At 36.2% G+C, this 23,939-nt stretch overlaps 9 protein-coding genes across 9 annotated transcripts; 3 read left to right on the top strand and 6 right to left on the bottom strand. All coding sequences in view use genetic code 12, as the record gives it.

The window, feature by feature from the left end:
- Window positions 1-136: 136 nt before the first annotated feature.
- Window positions 137-3,787, bottom strand: CORT_0G00690 (Irr1 cohesin complex subunit; the record flags this gene model as incomplete). The annotated part of the gene is made up of 1 exon (XM_003870837.1): window positions 137-3,787. One exon carries the CDS (start codon window positions 3,785-3,787, stop codon window positions 137-139), a length of 3,651 nt encoding a protein of 1,216 aa, XP_003870886.1.
- A 289-nt stretch (window positions 3,788-4,076) lies between these two features.
- CORT_0G00680 (RSC chromatin remodeling complex component) lies at window positions 4,077-5,876 on the top strand (the record flags this gene model as incomplete). Its single annotated transcript, XM_003870836.1, has 1 exon — window positions 4,077-5,876. The coding sequence occupies one exon, from the start codon at window positions 4,077-4,079 to the stop codon at window positions 5,874-5,876; it is 1,800 nt and encodes a 599-aa protein (XP_003870885.1).
- A 175-nt stretch (window positions 5,877-6,051) lies between these two features.
- CORT_0G00670 (hypothetical protein) lies at window positions 6,052-9,507 on the bottom strand (the record flags this gene model as incomplete). Its single annotated transcript, XM_003870835.1, has 1 exon — window positions 6,052-9,507. The coding sequence occupies one exon, from the start codon at window positions 9,505-9,507 to the stop codon at window positions 6,052-6,054; it is 3,456 nt and encodes a 1,151-aa protein (XP_003870884.1).
- A 2,010-nt stretch (window positions 9,508-11,517) lies between these two features.
- CORT_0G00660 (Tif35 translation initiation factor) lies at window positions 11,518-12,387 on the bottom strand (the record flags this gene model as incomplete). Its single annotated transcript, XM_003870834.1, has 1 exon — window positions 11,518-12,387. The coding sequence occupies one exon, from the start codon at window positions 12,385-12,387 to the stop codon at window positions 11,518-11,520; it is 870 nt and encodes a 289-aa protein (XP_003870883.1).
- Window positions 12,388-12,631: 244 nt separating this feature from the next.
- On the top strand, window positions 12,632-13,531 carry CORT_0G00650 (Bna7 protein; the record flags this gene model as incomplete). The annotated part of the gene is made up of 1 exon (XM_003870833.1): window positions 12,632-13,531. One exon carries the CDS (start codon window positions 12,632-12,634, stop codon window positions 13,529-13,531), a length of 900 nt encoding a protein of 299 aa, XP_003870882.1.
- Window positions 13,532-14,244: 713 nt separating this feature from the next.
- Window positions 14,245-15,093, bottom strand: CORT_0G00640 (Npl3 RNA-binding protein; the record flags this gene model as incomplete). Its single annotated transcript, XM_003870832.1, has 1 exon — window positions 14,245-15,093. One exon carries the CDS (start codon window positions 15,091-15,093, stop codon window positions 14,245-14,247), a length of 849 nt encoding a protein of 282 aa, XP_003870881.1.
- A 352-nt stretch (window positions 15,094-15,445) lies between these two features.
- Window positions 15,446-17,887, bottom strand: CORT_0G00630 (hypothetical protein; the record flags this gene model as incomplete). The annotated part of the gene is made up of 2 exons (XM_003870831.1): window positions 15,446-17,522; window positions 17,862-17,887. 2 exons carry the CDS (start codon window positions 17,885-17,887, stop codon window positions 15,446-15,448), a joined length of 2,103 nt encoding a protein of 700 aa, XP_003870880.1.
- Window positions 17,888-18,802: 915 nt separating this feature from the next.
- Window positions 18,803-22,663, bottom strand: CORT_0G00620 (Ncr1 h; the record flags this gene model as incomplete). The annotated part of the gene is made up of 1 exon (XM_003870830.1): window positions 18,803-22,663. The coding sequence occupies one exon, from the start codon at window positions 22,661-22,663 to the stop codon at window positions 18,803-18,805; it is 3,861 nt and encodes a 1,286-aa protein (XP_003870879.1).
- Window positions 22,664-22,915: 252 nt separating this feature from the next.
- CORT_0G00610 (Dcd1 protein) lies at window positions 22,916-23,938 on the top strand (the record flags this gene model as incomplete). The annotated part of the gene is made up of 1 exon (XM_003870829.1): window positions 22,916-23,938. The coding sequence occupies one exon, from the start codon at window positions 22,916-22,918 to the stop codon at window positions 23,936-23,938; it is 1,023 nt and encodes a 340-aa protein (XP_003870878.1).
- Between the last annotated feature and the right edge of the window lies 1 nt (window position 23,939).

Genomic DNA, 23,939 nt, shown 5'->3' with positions numbered 1-23,939 from the left:
TGAATAAAAAATAAAAACATCGTATCAGATTAATCTATCAAACACAAAAAGCAAATCACATGACTATAAAAGTATATTTCCGACACATACATATATACTTTACACCTCATTCACCTTGCACTAAAATCCGATGAAATTACACATCTAACTCCAATTGTAAATCCATTGAGACATCTTGTTCTTTATCACCGTCATTACAAATATCAGCAACACCACTTTCATTATCATTGACGACTTCTGCATTTTCAACCTCTCCTTGTATTGTCGTATCAACACCGACATCAATGCCCAAATCAGTCAATTCATTAGCATTTACATCTGCTTCACCATCTTCATATCTATTTTCAACAACTTTTTCTTGCTCAATCAATTTGTAGTAAACCTCACCTAATTGACCAGCGTTCTTCTTCAATCTTTGGTACACATTATTAGAAATCAATTGCAATTTAACCAATGATATCAATTTTAAACTATAAACAGCCAAGTCCTTTTCCAATTTCCATATCTCATCTTGTTTTAATTGTTCTTGCTTAGCTTTTAGGAGACGTTGTTGTTTTTCATGACGTTGTGTCTTTTCATCATCGTCCTCGTCCTCATTTTCAGAAAACACAGTTGACTCTTCTTCCACCGGCAACTCCTTCTCCAAATATTCCTCATAATGTACACCTTCTTCATCGTCTCTATCCAATTCAATCTCAAGCACATTGGCCAACTTAACTTCTTTAATTAAAAACATCTCCAACAATTCCATTTGCAAATCTTGCTTAATCATAATCACTGATTTGTTCAGTCGGAAATATACTTTAAAATGTTTGAAATCATTATCATCTTGAAATTTAATATAAAATAACCGGAATGAAATCATTAAGTTAATATATTGATAAATTAATTGACATTTAAAATCAATCAATTTACCTAAATCCCCTGGTGTATGATCACCCTCGTTTAACTCTTTCAATTCATCAATATATCGAATTAGGTTACTTACAACATCTCCCACCATTTCCAATTCCAATTCAATATCAATTTGATGTTGATCTTGTTGTGGTATATCAATTATTTTTTCAAATTTCCATCCACCAATAATGAACACTAATTCAATAATGGCAATAAATGCTTGTGTGAATTTAGGCAATTGTAAAATGAAATTATGTTTCCATTGATTCAACACCACATTCAAATCAAATTTATTCAAAATTCGATTATTAAATTGATAAATTAAATCATCAATTTTTTCTAAATTGGCTATATTGACATAATTGCCAATTAATTTAATCTTTTGCACAAGAATGGAAACTTCACGACATAGTTTGATAACATGTTTTTGACGATTTGTCCACAACACGAAATCATGATCCATATCAATCAATGAATCATTTTGAATATCTTCTTGTTGTTCTTCCTCTTCTTGTTGATTATCTCGTAAGTATATGGTGGTATTCTCCACTAATTCATCAACAATCCTTTGTATTTCGAGCTTTATCGATTCAGTTAATCCTCTCAGATTAAACAACTTTTCAAAAAAGGGTTGAAATTCATCAACTAAACTAAATTCATAAAAATACTGTAATATTGATACAATTGTTGATTCATAGCTATCAATCTTGTCCAATTTAATATAATAGTTGAATATACAATTATGTTTATCATCAATTAAATCTTGCCAAGCAGATATAAAGATTTTGTATCGATTATTTGATTTTGAACAAAAAATTTGTAATTTGGGGATATAGTCAATGAATTGAGTAATAATTGTGGATTTGACTTCTTCTTCTTCTTCTCGGGAAACTCCACCTTGTTTATTAGTTTTTTTCATCATGACAGCTTTGATTATACCGTGGATGGCTTTGAGTAAAGTAAGCTTCTCCAAATCATCAAGTTGAACCAACTGCTTTATTTGATCTAAATCTGGATCTTGACCTTCTATTTCTATTTCCTCTTCATCATCATTTACCCCTTTGTCCTTTCTCAATTCAGCAATATCTGTTAATAAATAATCAAGAAATAATCTTAATTTAGTAAAATAAAGTTGACTCATTGCTGCTGACTCAAAGATAACTTCTAAGGGTTCTTCTTTTTCCACAAGAAAGCTCAATTCCTGTGCCAAAACTTTAATCAGTAAGATATCCTTTACATCATGATCGCGTAAAATGTATCTATCGTTTTCAAAAATCAATTGATTCTTTTCTAAAACAAAATTAACATTCTCTTCCATAGCCATTTGAATAAATTTAACAAATTCGGTTTGTAATTTCAATTTTGTTGTAGCACCAAATGGAAATGCTCTAATCACTGAATGTTTATCTTTACCATCAAGGAACCCCATTTTGATCATTTCAGTTAGGATACCACAACAATTACCACGAACATTTGCATCAACATCAACTTCACACATGGCGATAAATTGGGATTTGAATTTAGTGGAAAATTGAGTTAACCCAGAAACGATTTCTTGATTTTTATTCAATCTGTATAATTTCAATAAATCACGAGTAATTTCATTGCGTACTTGATTCACAGGATCAGATAATAACCAACCGAAATATTTTAAAAATTGGGATTGACAAAAATATGATGGATAAGCAATCACTGTATCAATTAGATATTTGACCACAATTAATCTTATTTGAGGATCAAAATCTTTGTATCTTTGTGAAACCACTACGGATGCTAAATCATCAAAATATTCATTCAAGGTATCCAATTGAGATTCATAATTGGCAATGGTTGATGTAATTGTCTTGAATTTTGTTGATCTCTCATCTGCCAATTTCGTTAAATGTTTTCTTAATCTGGAAAGATTAGTTGTGATTGATTTCCCAATTTTGCTCAATTCTAGTTGAATAATCATGGATATTTCTGTACTTGTAAAACGTAAGGCTCTAATTGCGGATCCAGTAAGACTAGTCATCCAAGTGATTAAATACGACATCAATGGAGACTGTTTCAGAGAGTCTTCTTCTTCTTCACTGTGTTGTGTATATGGTGGGTACAATAACCCCTTTTCATGACATATTTCAATAATATGTTGGAAAAATTGCAAAACATTCTTTTTGAAAACAGGTACAAGTTTAAAAGGGAATTTATGAGTTGATTGATTACCAAATGCCAATGTGAGTTCTTCAACTGTACTAGTAGCACTTTCCAAATTTGCTAAATCATGGGGTTGGAAAAGATGAAATGAACCACAACTTCTTAAAATTAAATTCATTAGAAGAGTAATGGTAGTTGAGTCGGTGGTGTTCAGTATTGATTCTTCTTCGTAGGTTTCAACCCATTCTTGGGCTAGATCAACAACATTAATCTCGGGACTTGATAATGCTTGATACAAGTAATTTTCTTCCCAATCATCCTCCAAATCTTCTTGTCTCTTCTTTCCTTTACCTTTTCGACCTCTTTTAGATTGTGGTTGCTGTTGCTGCTGCTGATGAAGACACCTAGAATGGTTGATCGTCACACTAGTTCTCCGTTTCTTTGAAGTGGTGGTGTTTGTTGTTGTTGTTGTTGTTGTTGTCACTGAGTTCTTTCTCTTGGTGGATGATTTAGTAACGTGATTTGGTGCATTTTCTTTATCCTGTTCAGAGGGAATATAAGCATCTTGGTCCTGTTCTACATCACTTGACTCATCATAGTGGACCGTCTTCCTATTACTTCTAGTCAGTCTCCTAGTAGCTGCTGACATGGTGGATACTATACCTCTTGTGGGTGTGTTGCAAAAACCTCTGGTCTCGTAGTTTGGTGTGGTTAAAGAAAAACAAAAATATAAACAATTACTTGATACCCACATACAAACCACACGCGTCAGTCAGAGTCGGTAGCGCATAAAAGGTAGTGTATTCGGTCACAATTTCTAGTGCTTGTTCTCTTTCAACCGGGAAAAAAAAAAGAACAAAAATTCATCAAACAAAAGAGACTGAGAGACTGAAAGACTGGCAAACCAAAGTCGATTAACGGAAAATTTATTAGATCCGATAGAGCGTTAAGTTGGTTAGCATTGGTTGATCAATCATCTACAACTCATTTATAGATATATATCCACTTACATCAGTGTCACTTACATCAGTCTCACCCACATAATGTCCAGTGTTGAACAACCAAGTACCCAAGAGAATGGGTCTACACCTGTAATAGACAACCAACATTCCATAGAATCACATCAACATCAACAACAACAGCAGCAGCAGCAGCAGCAGCAACCTGAATCTACACAAGAAACCCAAGAACAAAAACCAAATGTAGTTGATATTGAGCAATTACAAAAAGAGTTTCAAGAGAAATCTCGTAAATATCTTGTTGAACAAACACAGCATGTAATTATCCCATCATTTGCCAAATGGTTCAACATAAATCAAATTCATCCTTTAGAAAAGAAATCCTTTCCTGATTTCTTCAGTGAAGATTCAATATACAAGACTCCTCAATCATTCAAGTATATTCGAGATTTCATCATAAATACATTTCGTTTAAATCCCAAGGAATATTTGACTATAACTGCCATTAGAAGAAATTTGGCGGGTGATGTTACAAATATCATTCGTATTCATCAATTTTTGGAGCAATGGGGATTAATTAATTATCAAATCGATCCAAAGACTAAATCAACTATATTGGGACCACAATATACCGGACATTTTCAAATTACTTTGGATGCGCCAGATGGATTGGTTCCATATGTACTGGAAGATGCGAAATTAATCGACCAAAAGGCAACTTCTGTTACAGGTGAAGATGAAGGCGAAGGAACGAAGCAAGCGGAGTCTATTTCAGATGTCACTGTCAAGAAAGAGTCATCATCTACTGAGACTCCCTTGTCATTGAATATGGAAATTAGAAGAAATGTTTACTCGACGGGTGAAACCAAATTTGATTTCAAACCTCAACATAAGGTTTCATATTCATGTAGTATTTGTGGTAAAGATGCAACAGAAATCAGGTACCACAATTTAAAACTCAAATCATACTCATATAACCCCAATTCAACCATAAACAATGCCAGTATATTATGTTCAATATGTTATGATCAAGGTTTATTCCCCCTGAATTTTACATCATCTGATTTCGTTCAATTTAAGCAATTGACTGAGAGTGAAATCTGGAGTGAACAAGAGATTTTATTGTTATTGGAGGGTATTGAAATGTTTGGCACATTTGAATCAACAAATAATTTAATCACTGCAGGATCAAATATTAATATCAATGCCCAAAATCAATGGAATAAGATTGCTGAACATGTTGCTACAAAAACTAAAGAACAATGCTTGAAGAAATTTTTACAATTGCCCATTGAGGATAAATTCTTACATAAATTAATCTCGGAAAACTCACAACAAAAAGAGTTGCAACTGAGTGGACACGAATTGGATAAAGCTAATTTAGTTGAGGAAATCGTTCAAAAATTAATCCAATCCAATCAAGGACAAGATCTAATCAAACAAAATGCGACTGAATACACTAGTCAATCAAATGCTGAACAATTTCAATTAATTAATCAAATAATCGACTTGACGGTTGAAAAAGTTAATTTAAAACTAGGCAAAATTGATCAATTACAAACTCAATTAATTTCAATAACCAATCAATTACAGTCGGAACGTAAGCAGTTACAATTGACCAGATGGGTACAATTGAACAAGATTAATAAATTGAAACAAGAAAGACCTGATTTGAGTGATGTATTGTCAGATTTAATGAAGCCTGTAAAAATTAGTGATATAAACTCAAGTGCCATCGGTGCTGATGAACAAGGTAAAAAAGAAGGTGATGATAATGCAATGGATGTGGATGCCGGTGTTGACCTGGATAAAGCTGCTAAAGATGATGAATCTGTTCCAATTAGTGTTTCAAGACCAAAAGAATATCAATTCTGGTCCGGTTGAAGAGGCAATTTACATGCTGTACATCTTTACAAATGTAATCATGTGTTGGATAATTTCGTCTAAATATGTAATAAAAGTTATTGTATAATAAATGTACTATCAAATATTTATATATATATATGTAAAATTGCTATATAAATATAGTAAAGAATCATAAATGGTAATCGATATTGTTCTATGTATGTGGTGCATCGCCAGTTGAATGAATCGAAACTCGACTAATTTGTGAATGCAAATCAGGTGTAAGTTGTTGGTTATGTTGATGTTGATTGGATGATGATGATGGCGACGATGATGGTGTTCCGTCGGGTAAGACGATTTGGGGCACTTTTGGTGATGTAGAAGTGGCCGGAACGGGACGAGGTGCAACTGGGTAGGCTGTAGATGATTGAATATGTGTTGGTGTTGGTGTTGGTGTTGGTGTTGGTGTAGATACTGCTGATGATGCTGGTGGTGCATTTGCTGCAGCACCAACTGATGCAGCAGTAATGGGTCCTCTAGGGACATTATTCCCACCATTGTACTGAATCCCAAATCCGTTATTTTGATTGTGTGCTTGCGGTGGAACATGATGCATTTGGTTTCCAGCGGGTGGTGTCACCGGTGGTGGAGGAACCCTAATACCACGAGGCGGTTGTTGTTGTTGTTGTTGTTGGTTGGACACTTTTTTTAAACTTGGAAATGTCTCTTGTCTACCGCCAACAGTGTGACCAATTTGATTACCTTCCAATGCATTCAATGTCGATAAGCTGTACCCCTCATTTTTTCTTGTTGATGATGATGCTGTTGCAGGAGTTGTTGTTAATCCGTTTTCAAATTCAGTAGTGCTGGTGGCATCACTGTCAAAAGGATCAAACTCATCTTCATCATCCTCTACTTGTTCTTCTTTTTCTTCGTCCGAGGAATCTGGATGAATAGGTATGTCTGGTTGATTAAACATATCGTGATTGGGGGGTGATGATGGAGGTCTTTGTCGTTGGTAGGTATAGTTGCTAGACGAGGAGGAGTTTGAAATGAATGGATCATGTGTTTGTACCAGTGCAGGTGCTGCTAAAGCTGAAGGGGCAGCAGGGGCTGGTGGTGGTCTGTACTGACCGGTATGGGATATCGTATGACTAATATCAGTTGAACTCAAACCTCGTTTAGACGAAAGTATTGAACTAATTGATCGTGACGATTCAAAGTTCCTCGAAAGACCACATTTCTCACCGCCCAGTAATTTTCTTGAAGGACGGAAATTGTGACCAACACCTCCATTACCATTACTATTACCCACATTAACTAATCCTCCAACTCCTCCTCCATTATGTACAACACCATAACTATTATTACCACTTGATTTGATAGAATTACTTTCAGGTGAAAGCAACACTGACGATTTGTTTTGTGCTTGGCATTTTTTATACAAGTCAATAAATTGTCTCCTGTATGAACTAGCAATATCTTGTCGAAATACTCGAATTAATCCATATTGATCAGTAGTAACAACAATATCGCCCTCTCCGGGTCCTTCATCAAATCCAGCATGTTCCCTGCCGTGTTCTCCCCCACCAGGAGCTAATGAACATATACTTGGATCCATCTTACATGCTTCACCACGCTTCTTTAAATCAAAAATTAAATCATCGGATAAACTTAACAACGTCTTTGTTGATTCAGGTGCAAATACCGCCACATTACATCTAGAATGGTGAGCATGAAAACACACATAACTATTGTTTTCATTAGCAACAAAGTCATGACGTAAATTTTCATCATCAGCACCACCATCAAGCAATTTACCAATTAATTTATTTGAATGAAATAATTTGGAATATTTTTCATGTTTATGATGAAAATCACTCATTGTTTGTTTCCCATCAATAACAAATTCTTTGAGTGATTGTTTGATCTTGTTGTTAATTATTCGATTATTATTTTCCCAAATATAACAATAATGGTCTTCTGATCCAGAAATTATAAATTTATGATTTTCGGTTATTGACGCTGCTATGGATGATGAATTGTTTGTTAGACCTTTAAAACGGGTGATTAATTTCTTTTTTGATGTACTAACCATTCGAACTCGGGAATCGTTGGTTGTGATCAATACATTCCATTTATCCGTGGATATACCTTGATTTGGACCTGGTTTATAGCTTGGGTTAGGAAAGACTTCAATACCCGTTATTTTATTACCACTCTTTTCATGGAAAGCATGTACAATCGAACGCTCCTTAACTTCTGCTCGATGTAGAATATGTAACCCTTTAGTTTCCAAAAAGAATATTGATCCATTAAATCCACCCACAGTACAACCTAATCCATCAGGAGTGAATGCCAATGCCGTCACCAATACTTCTTCACCCAAATTTCTCCAATAAGAAACAGATTTTTCCAAAATTGACCACAATCGAACCTCATTATCCAAAGACCCACTCAAGAAAAATCGATCATCCAAAGGATGAAATTCAACAGCAGTAACAAAATCTTGATGTTGAAAAGTTTGTAAACAATTAGGCCGATCAACATGCCATAGCTTGGCAGTTTTATCCATACTTCCAGTTATTAAAAAGTTATTTTTACTCCATTCAAGGGATATAATTCCACTAGTGTGACCACGTAATTCAATTGGTGTCTTGTGGAAAACTGGTGCTGAATCAAACACCGCATCTCGTTTATTACTTCTAGTGGGACTCGTATCACGTTCATTTTGATTATATTCTAATCTCCCCAATGGTGATGATATAACTTTCCATATCCGTATTACCGCATCTCTTCCAGCTGCTGCAAGGTATTTCCCATCTTTACTAAACTTCATGACAAATATTTCTTTACCTATGCCACTATCTTCAAAATTGGTGGAGGACGTATCTCCAGTTTCCAGTTGCAGATATGAATTGTTGTGTTCTTGTTCTGCATCACTACTTTCATTTGACTTTAAACTGGCATTATTAGCTTTGTAATTGTCAACATTTAACTCCTGGGCAAGAAATAGATTATTTATAATTTTAGGACTCTGTTTTGTATGACGCGATGTTTTAACATACTTGGGTATTAAAAAAGATTCGTAAGTCAATCCATTCCATGGTGCATCATCTTCATTAGCCACAGGTAATGTAAGATTAGAATCACGAATAATTTGATCTAGATTTGGGAATGCAACTTTTTCATCAACATTATGGTTCAATATAGTACTTGATCGTTTATTACCTCCATTGGATTTAATTTTGCTCAAAATTGAAGGTGATCTACCTATTGAAGCACCCAGTGAAGTATCTGAATCATAACCCAAAGTGTTTGTATCATCATCCATATCATCATCTTCTTCATCATTGTATAAATATGAATCATCATCATCAACATAAAAGTCTCTACCTTCTGACAAGTCTCTTTTCCTACTCCGACTACTTCCGCGAGTAGAAATTTTTTGTAACTTGTCTCCTTTTGACCTACTCCTAGAACCATTGGTACTAGACTTTAATGACCCCAGTCTAGATGGCTTTGAACCATCACCAGCAACACCACGTGAATTACTGTTATTAGCTCCTCCTTTTCGTTTAGTGAAAAGGTTTAATAAATTACTCTTCTTGGATGTAGTGGAACCAATGGCTGAACTTGGTGACAGAGGAGTAGTTGACTGTGGTGCCATTAAGTACGGGTATGGGTATAGGTACGGGTATGTGTGTTGCTAAAATCAATTATAGTGGTGGCGGAGGTTGTTTGTAAGTTTAATTTGTCATGTGCTGATGAAATGCGTTTGTCTCTCGTTAAATTTGCTATTGAAATTCTTTATGCGAGGGGAAAACAATTTCTTTGGTTTGGTTTGCCTGTTTCTATTAATAAAACTCACAATGAATAGATAACGAAAGCACGGAATCAAGGAGGGTGTATTTATATACACGTCTTCTGAGTTGATCTTATCTGTCTATCTATCTCTCCCCTTTTTCAAAAGAGAGGAGTAAGGCTGTGGATTAGTGACAGGAATAGGTTATGTGTTGTGTGTGCTATGTATGAAGGCTGTTGCAAAAAAAAAAAAGTGTGACATCAATAGATCCTTATGTATATATATATATCATAACCATACACTATATATACATATTGAGTGCATTGTGCAATAATACCTAAGACGGTTAATTTGTGTTAAAACTAACAGCCTAATAACTACTTACCAATACCAATACTACTACTGTGTCATTCTACTTCTATATTCCTATGTTCTTTTAGAGATGACTGATGTCCTTACGGTTAATTCTATTATGTTTCTCTCCATTGTTTTTTAAACACGGGAAGAAAACGGAACTAACACACATCCTTTGTTAAACTCCGAACAAGACACAAAATACAAATAGAGCAATATACATTATACATGGGAACAGTTATTGCAAATCCGCCTTTAAAATCTTCGGGACTTAACTAAACCACACTCAAATTATTTTGTTGCTAACTCCGTATCAAATTTTCAACAACCGAATTATATATCAGAACACCGAGATAATACAAAATAAAGGATGTATATTCGAAATGAATGTGCAAAAGTGTAATGCAATCTACCACTCTACCTCACTACCTCACCCCATAACATTTACTTTAGCCTTACGTGACACGACAAGCTTTTCTTTGTTCTCTTTCTCTCTTCACCTTTAGGAAGATTAGATTTTTTCGTCTAAAACCTTGTTTTCTTAGCTAGTCTCTTTACTTTGAGACACATCACCCGTCATATTTTTCTTGGTCACTGAGAGACAAAGAAAGGGCAAGAGGGAGGCGCCAAGAACACTAGCCCTCTTTAATAATTATCCGTTTAGCAAGCGCAAGAGAGACATATATACCACGGGTAAATAGAGAGAGTGTTTGTGTGCGTGTTTGTCATTGTCAGTTTTGTTTGTGTTAAAGAAAAACAAGTAGAACCTTCGTTTTGACATTGCTGGTATTGTCACTGTGTCCTACGCATGTGTGCGTTGTGTGTGAATGTGTTATGTGTTATGTGTTATGTATTACCGGAGTTAAAGAGATAGAAAAATCATCTTTGAGCTGTGTCCTACATATTAAATTGGCTCCAATATGCCTACCGAATATAAATATACTGTGTGTCTACATGCTTATACCTCGGTGGAATATAAACCTCAATACACCAGTCTTGTTTCAGAATTTATCATCTGTATTTTAACATTTCGTATTTGCTTAGCCAGTGATCCCGAATTCTTAGCTCCACCAAAGAAAATTTGTTTCTCCGAATCCGAGCATTAAACGATAGTTAACCTCAAAATACTCAAACCCATTGGCTTATTTAGTATCTTCTTTAAAGTATTCCGTGTTTTGTTTTTTTCGAAGCAACATCCGTGTGTGTATTTCGTTCTGTTCTTTTACACTTCCGAATTTAAGAAAACCCGAAATTTATAAAGCCATGACACATGAGTCGTAAGCCACAACGTAGTAACCCGAGAACCGCAACCTCGTATAACAAATAGAGTTAAACAAAAAAGTCTAAAGAGAGTTTAAATTGTACTAATTGTAAACAGTGGAACAATAATAATGCATTTAGTAAATATTATCATATTCATCTCCTATCAAGGTTCATCCATCTCTTTTCCTACTCTTCTCTATTTAATCTTCGCACCAAAGTACTAGCTTTTCCCCTTCCCAAATCTTTATCTCCTCACATTTATGTAGGTTTCTTCTTTTTAGACCATTCCAAACGTAAAATCAATGAATGATAACCTTTACCATTCAACAAATCCAATGCTCTTTGAGCAATTTCTTCAGTAGCAAAACTGACATAAGCAAACCCCCTACTTTCACCAGTTTCTCTATTTCTAACAACAACAACTCTTTCCAATGGACCAAATCTTGCAAATAATTCATTTCTCAACATATCTTCATCAACAAAACTGTTAAGTTGTGATACTTTCAATGTAGTTGAATCATCTCTTGCTTCTCTTGATGGCAAGTTTCCACTGGCATCAGGTCTCAAATGTCTTGGTACATATCTACCTGGTCCACTGGCAGCAGCTCCAGCATCTCCATTCTTTCCAGAATCTCCTCCTTCTTGACCTGGTTCTGGAGTGGTTCCACTTGGAGTTAATCCAGCAGCAGCTCCCAATGTATCTTTAAATGGACATTTAGAAGTATAATGATCTCCACCACATACTCTACATTTGATGGTCTGTATAGAAACAGCAGAAGCTCTTTCTTGTTGCTTGTCTTCTTCCTCTTTCTTTTCTGCTTGTTTCCATGATAATCCTAATTTCAATTCAACTTTTTCACCCAATTGTGTTGTACTTGTATCTGGTCCTGCTGGTTTGTTCTTTTCTTTACCAAATTTTGCCCAATTTTTACGTTTAGCAATTAATGGATGAACTTTTTCTTGAACTACTACTTCTTTAATACGTTGAGTTATTTTAACTTTTTTACCTTCTTGATTGGTTCTATATGTGATTACGGTCTTGGTTCCATCGGGGTTATTTATGATATCGGGTGGAGCTGAAAATTCATCTCCTGCATCAGCCCATGACTCTATTATTCCTGTAGACATTTGGGAGGATTTAGTTGTGTGATGGGTAGTAGCTGTTGGTTATACGTTGGTTGTGTACAATGCAAGATAGATCAAGCCGTCTTGAGAAGAAAAATTTTTCGTTTCTCATTCTTCATCAAGCCTGCATATAACTTCAATCCTGATAAATAACAAGAGTTCCACGTCCTTTAAATATACATTATTCATTAGCTGGTATCATCTTAACCAACAACTGCTCAACGATAGCATTACCCTAGCTCGGGAAATGTCTACATATTGCTACGGAGACCACGAATTACAACAAATCAAAGTATGGAACTACAATCCCAACAATAAACATACATACATCTATATCCATGGTGGAGCTTGGAAAGATCCTAAAAACACCTTCGATGAATTAGCTCCAGTTGCCGCCACCACGCCCAACTCAACTTTCATTGGAATTAATTATCGTTTAACTTCACTGAAAGTCAAGCATCCACTACATTTGGCGGATGTTACCAAAGCCATCATCTACATCGTTACCAATTTCAAAACGCAACAACTGCATTTATTAGGGTATTCAGTTGGTGCAACTTTAATTCTTCAATTCTTACAATTTAAACATCATTTCAATCAAGCGTTCAACTATTACAAAACATGGGCCACTGATAAAGAAGTTGTTGAAGAACTTGGAGATGCATCGATTGTAGATGAATTACACCTAATCGAAGAAAATGATGATCTCATAATCAAACTTGATAGATTAATCAAACAAGGTCAATTATACTTTTCATCAATCAAATTTCTCGATGGAATATACGACTTGCCTCAACTAATTGAAGAATATCCTCAATATGGCTCATGGTTTGTATATGAATCCTATCCAAGTGAAAAATTAATCAATTTAAATTCATTATCTCATGAAATTTTAATCAATAATGGTAAATTGGCACCGGCAACAAATGATCCCCATGCTAGTATGATTGATGACATGACTAACGTGTATATTGTTCATTCATTACAAGATGAATTGTTGTCGTTAAAACAAACGCAATTATTGACGGATTTTTTCAACAAGACTTTGAGGAAAGGATGTATTGTCTTGACTGGTAATTGGGGCAAACATGATGATATTTATGGAAAGCATCGTAAAAAAATATTCTTATACGGAGAAGCGGACTAGGTAACGGTTTTCCTGATGTATAGTTAAGTGCTATATGACACTTAACTTTTCTTGAATGTTGTATAATTGGGGGTGGCAAAAACAATCAATTGATTTCCAAATACCGAAGTTTTGAAAACCAGAAATTGACCCTTTTTTATCTCCTCATGTATCATTCAATCAGAAAAAATTCAACCTAGACGTAGATAAGTTAGTAAAGAAGAATGAAGTTGAGCTTTTCTGTCGAGAACAAGTATAACCTGTTCCTTCAAGTGGCATTTAATGCAAGCATAATTCGATCAATGAACATTTTTTATACTTTGAGATCCAAAAGGAAAATCAACAAGATCAACAAAAGGTCCCCCTCAATTAGAAATAAAAAATTGTCTGCTTTCAATAATGATACTCCTCTCTTCTTCACACCCATTGTTTTACTGACACTAAAATAAAATTTAAGATAATACTCCAATTACTCCCTTCTCTCAGAACATAGATCCATAGACAAAAATTTTGAAAAAATTACCCTTTTAAAATCAATTTGGAAACCTTTGGTTCTCTTTTATCCCTTGTTCTTTCACACACAAATACATAATACACACAAATCTGGTAAAAAAAAATTAACTCTTCTCATCTTCTTGATACTCTTCGCGTAATCTAAGCCAAACTGGATAGGAATCAAACACTGCACTCAAAGAACTCTAAAAAAAAGGCGGTAAAGTAGGGACGTGGCCAACTTAGAATCTGTTTGGTGATCTTTCTCTGTTGTATGATCCTTGTCTGTCATCATATCCACCACGGTCGTAACCACCTCTACCACCTCTGAATCCATCTCTGTCTCCATATCCACCTCTTCCTCCTCTAAATCCATCTCTGTCTCCATAACCACCTCTACCGCCTCTGAATCCACCTCTATCACCATATCCACCTCTGCCACCTCTGAATCCACCACGGTCTCCATATCCACCTCTTCCACCTCTGAATCCACCACCGAATCCACGGTCATATCCACCTCTGTCAAAACCACCTCTTCCACCTCTAAATCCACCTCTACCACCTCTGAACCCACCTCTTCTTGGTGGTGGGACATATGGAGAAGTATCTTCTTCAGCACCAATAGTAGCCTCACCAAAGTTTGCTTTGTCCAACAAGGGAATAGACTTCTCTAAGTCCTCACCAGTTTCAAATTGCAAACTACAAATAGTATCACCAGAATCATAATCTCTGAAAACTCTAACGAAGTTCGCTTCAGTACCAGTCTTATCTCTAACAAAATCCTTAACATCTTGCCATGCTGTACCTTCAGGTAATCCAGTAATTTTCAATCTATATTTACCTCTAGTATCTTCTTTTCTTTCCTTAGCAAATTCAACTTGTAATTGTTCATCTCTGAAATCAGTTCCAGCAAATTTACTTAATGCTTCACCAGCATCACTTTCATTATCAAAAGTAAGAAATGCATAGCCTTCCATAAGACGAACTTCAACAACTGGTGCCGCTGCTGAGAAATGCTCAATTAAATCTTCTTCGCGAACGTCGCTTCTGATTGGTCTGACAAATAATTGTTTAGTTGGAGCTTGTTCCATGATTGATTATAATGTTATAATGTGTAATGAACTAGGGGTGTTGAAGGAAAAGAATAATGATATGGGGTGGAGAAAATTTTTCCTCCATCACATCTGAGACAAAAGAGAAAGTGAATGTTTCACCTTCCCTTATTTTGATCCAAGGTACACGCTTTCTTCGAGGCGGTGAATGTGGCATAAAAGATAAAAACGTGGTCGCTACAACAAAACTGATTTTCATCTACAATTGAATAGTGTTATATAATTATCGTATTAGTCAATTATAGAAATTAAAACAATGAGAAATAAACTATACAAACAACAACAAGTAGTAACTTGAACAAATGAATTAAGAAAATTCCATCACTGCCGATTACGATACAATTTTTTTCAAAAATGATCTGAATCCTTTCTTCTTTTTTTCTTCATCATCTTTTCCCTTATCTGCTCTCTTTGTTGTCTTGACAGGAACATCACTAGCTGTTTGCTTCTTTGGTGCGTTGTCCTTGGCAGTTGTTGTTTTATCTTTAGAACTCGATTGTTTATCACTGGTTACATCTTTAGTTGATCCTTTTGAACTAAGCACTTCTTCTTCTGGTACAACAACTTTTTCAATAGTAATTGGTCCATCAACTTGTGCAGCCAATTGAGCCTCCTTGGTTAACCTTTCTTGTTCTGATTTTGTTGGTTTAATCTCTTCCAATGTAACATCATGGCCCTCGCTAGCTTCAACAGCGGCAAGAATGTCATCTTGATTACCTTGAGCAATAATGATCTCTTCCTCATCATCCTCGTCGTTAACAACTACAGGAGCTGCTGCTGCACTAACTCTACTCTTTGAAGCTGAAGCACCGCCTGCTACTGCATGTGGAGCTTGATCTTTGGCAACTGGAGATGCATTGACTTCCTTGCCTTCTCCTGCATCCAAATCTGAGCCTGTTACTGGTTTGATTTCGGGCTCAGCAGCAAGTGTAGCTGGAGCAGTAGTACCAGGAGCTGGTGCTTCTTGTCCTGCTTTAGGATCTAAAGTTTTTGGATGGGCATCATCAACAACTACGGGAGCTGTAGAATCTTGTGGATCAGCAGATATAGACTGTTTAGCTTCTTTCGAGGTGGAAAATGGTCCATGGACAGAATCTCCGTGTGCAAAATCATCACCTGGCTGACGAGAATCTGAACCTGACCCTAAAGCTGACCCTAATCCAGCACCGCCAACACCTCCCAAGGCGGCAGCACCCAAAGTTTTCGCGGTTGAGTGGTCCTTCTTCTCTTCAGGCTTCACTTGTTCATCTTCAGGAGAAGCGGCAGTATCCTTTGTAACTGTGGCAGCAGGTGCATTCACATCTTTACTTTTTGGATCTTCAAATTCTTCACGTATTTTCTTGTTGATTTCATTATTCTCGGCAGCTTCATCTTTCAACACTTCTGGTGAAAGCTTAGTGTCGTTATTTATGTAGTCAAGGTTTGACGCATCGTTTCCAGTTTCAATTGCTGCTGGAACCGGGACAAATTCGGCATCTTTAGAAGCAACATTAGAATCAATCGCCTCATCAGCGGCATCCTTCTTTGGTTTAGCTTTGTATTCAACCCTTTTGACCTTCTTCAAGTTATCTCCTTCATTTGATGAAGTGGAAGAGGATCCAGCCACTCCGGCACCAACACCAGCACCGGCGGCAGCAGCAGCAGCAGCAGTTGCAGCAGCAGTATCGTCAGATTTTTTAGTTTTATCCAAATCACTAGATTCTGATGGTACAGCACCTGCAGTACCAACCTCCTTAACATCTTCATTAAGTGTTTTTGGATCAGTATTTTCGAATTTTTCAAATGCCGCTGTGTCTTGTGGGATTTGAATACCTTGGTTGAAATTTTGTGGTTCTGTGGTGGCATCGGTGGTATTTGCAGTACCAACTTCTTTAACATCCTCATTCAATGCTTTAGGATCGGTATTTTCGAATTGATCAAAAACAGCCAATTGTTCCTTATCTTGAGGAATTTGAATTCCTGGTTCTCCAGTTAAACTTGTTTGATGTGGTTCTTCTTTTGGCAATACTGTGGATTTGTAGTCGTTACTTGATGATCCAATGGCTGCACCTGTATTTTCTTTACTTGTATCTTTTGTCTTGAACTCATCTAAATCCTTTGAGGTTGTAGAGTTGTTATTGTAGACTAAGCCAGACTCTGGAATTAAAGACCCTGGAATACTCACCAACTCTTTTAAATCTTCAGGATTCAAAACGTTATTCTCATTTCCTTCAAAATCTTTAGTGATTTTTTCTTCTGGGTTTACTTTCCATTCACCATCAACAATGTATTTGTATAAAATTGGCTCCTTTTGAACTTGCAATGGCACTTGCAAAGTAAATGTACCATCACCATGTTTGAAAAGTGTATATGATTTGGACCAGTTGTCAATTGTTCCTGTGACAATGACCTCTTGTGGACCTTTGGGCCTATATGGATTGGTTAGTACGACTGAACTTTTACTTTGTCCGTTGGAAGTGAGAAGCTCAATTCGTGTTTAGGTGACCTCGCCGTTACCCAACACCACATAATCATCACGCATGATGGACTACTAAGAATTCACCAGTAGTGAACTGTCTAAGTAGTTGATGACTGTATACACAATTGGCCATCAATCGATGGTGCAAATAGCAACTTTAGTTGTCATCCCCGAAAAAATAAATGCATGACGACACTGATAGGCAACAGCCGTTTACTCTAGAAACCAAGAAGTTGAACTATACCAATTGAATCTCTCATCTTTTGAAAGAAAGTGCTAAAGAACATACCATTTGAATTCGTAATGAGCTGACATCTAAATAAAAAAATATATGGGGGGATTGTAGTAATTAGATGAAGAGTTGTGGTTTATAGGAAAGAATTTTAAGGAAATATTTAAATAAACAGAAGCAAAAGAAAAAAGTAATTCATTAATAGCAAATACAAAATTCATTTAGTGATGTACAAAGATTCGAAATTACGTCACACAAAAAAGAATTCACGAATAATCGTCACAGAATAATTGTAACCACTCGAATGAATAATCGGTCCACTTATAGATGGCTCCGAGGTAGTGTGGTAAGCAACAGCAATAAACAACTCCCTCAATTGATGTAACCTTGGTCATTTTGAGAATCTCTCTCTCAATCGAATATCAACTTTTCGAGCCTACAAAAATGTTTGTTTCCCAAAATGAATTTTTATTTGGACAGAATTATTGCAAAAACCTACAACAAAATATTTGGGACAAGGAATGTCATAGCTCTTTGGAGCGTCACATGCAGTACTATACAAGATAATATACACTATGACTTCTCGATGTCAATGGCATTCTCGTTTATAGTGAGAGTAGGGATTTACGCCACATGGTAGCAAGATTAACACTTTAACTAGGTCTTTGATAATTACATAAAAATAATGGATGGTTTACCTATGACTGCTATCCACGTTATTATCATTAATCGAGCTCCCTTGTAGACATTGTATACTTAGACCAAATACGGGGAATTCAACTTTCTGTGATTCTTCCCCACTTCTTTTGTTGTTTTTCTTTTTTTCTCAGTCAATCCCAATTGGGCAATGTGGTCGACTAATTGGGAAGATGGAAGAAGGTTTTCTTTATTACACAAAAATCTACGTGCGTAAGAAATCTTTTCAAATATACAAATCAAAACTATTTTTAAACATAAAACATCTTAAACATCTGATTACCAATCATCAACTAGCTCAACTAGTCGCTGGTATCCAATCCAGTATCTTCATAATCAATTTCTTCTCTCGAATCGTTGTAAAATTGACTTCCTAATTGACTTTCATCATAAACGATTGTATTAGACTTGTTCAAATCACCAAAATAACTCAAGAGTATAGGTAATAAAACTAATGCATGTAGTGCTGATATAATAATTAACAGGAACCACATTCTGAAATAATAAACCTCGAAAATTTTTGATCTCGTAAATGCCAAGATGGATATACCGATTAATTTTGTAAATGTTATACCACCAACGATGGATCCACCTACTGTGACAATGGAATTGAATGCTTTCAGATATCTAATTTTGGAGTTGAGTTCTTGTATCGATGCGGAAGTGGAGGAATTGACACTATTGTAATTGATAAAATTTTCATAAATATTGTCCTCGTTTTCATCTTCAAAGATAGATACTTTTGATACAGTATAGGCATGAGTTAAATGAATTGTAAACTCAACAGCCAACCCACAACAAATCACCAAATTGACCAATGTCACTGCATTTAATGAGATGTCCCATACTGCCAATACTCCACCAATGTTTATCATAATTGAAGTTACCGTGATGGTCATTACAGTACTTGACCTAACTGATCCCAACAACACCGTACAGACAATCCAAATAATTGCAATGGCTCCCACAATAAGACTAAACGTCAAACCCACAATGTTCAAATATTGCACGAAAAAGATGTAAAATGGTGACCAACTGAAAATATCCAACCCAGGAATTAACTGTTTAATTTCATCAACAATTCTTATTGAATTACGATAAGCAGCAATGAAATCATTCTGTGAACGCAATGGAGTATGTGAACTTCGGAAATAACTAGCATCAATCTTTCGTTCAGTTCGAGATATGCTATTACCATACGGCGCTTTGCCTCCTAATGGACAAGGATCACTAGGTTCTTGTATCCATTGATTGAAATAAAACATAAAATCATCACCTTGGGGGAACCCATTCATACTAGCATCATACGGAGGATTGTGATTAGCAAAACATGTTTGACATTGACGTTCAGGATCATGAGGTCCACAAAATTGAGGTGTATCGAATTCCCAAAGCGACAGTTTTTTGAATCGACAACATTGATCCAAATCAGGATTCAACCAAGTGAGGAAATCATCTAACCAATTGCTTGTTGGTTCAGCAATCATCGATTTTTTCAGTCTTTTGAATTCTTGCTCTAATATATTTGCAAGAGAAAACTTGTCACAAGTGGTGAACCGTCCACAAATTTGTTGTTGATAACCACGTTGTGTTACATCCAAGTCCCTTACGACGAAAAACACCGGAGGACCCGAATTGAAGTAGTTATAAACCGAGTTGAAATAATCAACAAGGTATGAGTTTTTGGGTATCGCGATTCTTTGATCAAGTCCAAAATTGATTCCAGGGAACAAACTAAGAGAAATTCCAAGCCAAAGAATGAAAAAGGTTAAAATTTTGGGGCGGGTTGTTTTACCTAATATGTATGGGGCATACTTCTTTTTAACCCAGTGGGAAAAATTGTACTCAAGGTGCTTCTCCTCTGCATCAGCATCTCCTTCTAACTGTACCGGAGATGAAATGGTAATACATGGAATACAATCTATTCTATTCTCTTCCAACCGTTTCTGATCCAATGCCAATAATGCAACAAAACATGTCATTTGTAAGATGAAATTAATTGCAACTGCGCCAGCACTATAGATGGCAAAATTTTTAACTGCAGGCATATCCACTGACGTAGCTAACACAAACATTGAAACTTGTAAAATGGCACTTATAAAACAAGAAGGTCCGATATTTCTCATTGCAAATGATATTCTCAACGTCAAATCCAAGTCAGGTTCGTGTTCAGTAATTTTGTGAAGTTCATGTACAATAAGGAAGATATTGTCAATTCCAATCGCTAAAACAAGGAAGGGAATCACTTCAGCAATGATAAGAGTCGATTTAAAACTCAACATGGAGAAAAGTCCAACAGATGAAGTGACAGAAAGTAATATTATGATTATTCCACTCAATCCTAACATGAATCTAGACTTGACTAGTGATTTCATTGATTTCGTGGGTAATTTCCCACCAAGTGCCAATGATGCATAAATAAACATGACGATATACGATATAGCAATGATTCTGATGTCTGTGTTTGATGACTGGTTAAGCTCTTCGGTAAGTGAAACCTCTGTACTGAAAGCAACATTCAAACCCAAGTCATTTTCTTGTAATTGTTTTGCCCAAGCCTGAAAAGAATGCTCATACGACACAATGTCATTAACCAATGTAGTGTTGGAGGAGTTATTATCAATCAATATAGTCACTGTGAATGCTGTTGCTTCCAAGATGTTTGGGTCATCAAACAACAATGCAGGTTTCAAAGGTTGTTGAAATGAAGGTAAACAGTTTACTGGCGAGTCGACACAATTCTGCAACTTCCGTGCCCAATTTTCTTTACTCAATTGATTTAAATCACCATGAAAGTACTGTGTAAAGGATTCAATAGCACATGCATCACCCAACGGCTTAAAACAGATATCTGATAGGCTGATTTTAGAGCTTAATTCTTCAAGTTTCAGCTCCTGGTCAAACCACCATTCGATTGTATCCCAGTTGAAAATGGGTCCATTGCTCTTGGTACTGACAATAACTTGCTCAATTCTAAACCACTCACCAAAATTTGATTCAAAATATTGTTGATTAATGTAAGCTGGTTCAGTAGGACTCACCCAAAGATTGATTGGGCTTGTTTCAATGTCGAGCTTAAACATACCAAGAGACAATAGCATCGACACTAGTAACGATGTACCTATTGTGATACCAGGGAACGTGGAACAAAATTTAGCCAATTTTTCAAAACCATCTTGAACTTGTGAATTCAATTTATCGGAAAATTGACGTACCATCGGCTTACGAACAGTGACATAATTCAATGGGCTGATAATTTCATCGTTGTTTTCATCTTCATACGATCCTCGTCTTCTAAATTCACGTTTAGCATTTGCAAGGTAAATGTGGTATCCCCCGAGAAGTAAAATTAGACATACCAAAACCATCCAAACGGAAAAGGTGAAGCATGGAACAAAACCAACTGTACATTTTTTACTCAAATTCTTTGCATGTGGGAGTTTGGGACAGGATGATTGACAGTCTGTACAAGCACACTTATATTCTTCATCACTGCATGAGTACATTTTATCATTTCTCAACTTTAACCCCTTCTTTTCATGATCCAATTTGTATTTAAAGTTGATTTGGTATGGCGACCCACCAAGCAATGGTTTCTCGTCCCCCAAGAATTTCAAAAACTGTGAATAGTTTTTAGCACCTCCACCAATCAAGTCCATGGCGAACCCATTGGTGGCCAGGAATTTCACTTCTTTACATGAATCAAAAAACTTTTCAGCTAATTCTGGCGACACATACTGATCAATTTCAGTGACAATCTCCTTACCAGTGTCTTTCGCAATCTCAGTCTTCACAATTTCAACAAAGGTGGACTCATCAGGTGAACAACTAAATTCACAAAAAAAGTCATAGAAATTCTTGTGACATGCGGGACATGATGAAATGATTGCATCCACTCGTTTCAAGTTTGATTCTAGTTCATCAATTTGGTGCGAGGAGCAGCAAACATATTCGAAATCTCGTCCACATATTTGTTGTAATCTGTCTCGTGACTCTTTACTAGGTTCTGTTGCTGGAACGAAATTAACACACGGTAAAGGTTTGCCAAAGATCGATTTTTTACCACAATTGTCAAACGTGTTGCAGTAGCCAGGTGAATGATTGGATCTGGCAAACACCGATGTAAGGTGTAGAAGTACAATGTAGAGTGGTAGTAGATACATTGTTAATGGGCTGTAAAAGATGGCGGTTACAGTCTGGGGAGGGCGGCGGCTACCTAAATTAAGTTTCTAGAATTTCAATGTCTCAAATTGTGTGTCGTATTCTTTTCTTCACAAAATTGGGAATACCCGCCTCACAAAATAATTTTTCACGATTTTTGGACCTGTCATTGTGAAGATCCCAAGGCGGTTTAAAAAATTTCTAACTTTCACAACTCTCCTTCTTTTATTCTCTCCAACCAAGGAAAATAAGCAATGTTGATCGGTATATCAGGGACCCTTAGTTCGGGGAAAACGGAAGTGGCGCGATACTTGACTTTTCAAGGGTTTAAAGTGTTGCATTATCAACCACTACCTGCGGAAATACCAGATGAATTGAATGCATACACACCAGAGTCAGAGGATATCAACTACGAAATGGAGCAACTCGCGATCAAACAGTATTCTAATATGGAGAATTTCAAAGTGTTCAAGACATTGGATAGTTTGTTGGAGTTTGTTACTGTCAATTGGAGAGATAATTATGTCATTTCTCATATTGAAGATATCAACATGTTGAAAGCATTGCAAAAGCGTCCTTTTTTCCTCCACATATCAATCGATGCACCATTGAGTTTGAGATATAAGAGATATGCAAAGAAGAAGCAGACTTTGGAAGAGTTTGTTCAGCATAATGATGATACTTTGTTTAATTCGAAGTCACCATTACTCGAAATCAACAATCAAGCACAAGTCAAGATTATCAATACATCGACATCGATCAAGGACTTGTTCATCAAATTGTCCGAATTGAACCTACTTGATCCATCGAGATTACGTCCAACTTGGGACTCTTACTTTATGCGACTTGCCGATTTAGCTGCCCTTCGTTCAAATTGTATGAAGCGTAGAGTAGGATGTGTCATTGTGCGAGATAATCGTGTCGTTGCAACAGGTTATAATGGAACTCCAAGACATTTGACCAATTGTAATCAAGGCGGTTGTTTGCGTTGTAATAAGGGACATGGAAGTGGTGCTTCATTATCAACTTGTCTTTGTTTGCATGCCGAGGAGAATGCGTTGTTGGAAGCTGGAAGGGATAGAATTAGAGATGATAGTGTATTGTATTGCAATACGTGCCCATGTTTGACTTGTTCAATCAAGATTGTACAGAGTGGGATTCGAGAAGTTGTTTATGCTCAGAGCTACTCAATGGATCAGGATAGTCACCGAGTCATGAGTGAAGCAAATATTACATTACGACAATACCAACCACCAATAGATGGAATATTCATATAGA

Source organism: Candida orthopsilosis (assembly GCF_000315875.1).
Source record: "Candida orthopsilosis Co 90-125, chromosome 7 draft sequence".
Lineage (NCBI taxonomy): Eukaryota > Fungi > Ascomycota > Pichiomycetes > Serinales > Debaryomycetaceae > Lodderomyces > Lodderomyces orthopsilosis.
Note: the sequence above shows the minus strand (reverse complement) of the source record. Positions and strands in the feature narration are given on the sequence as shown.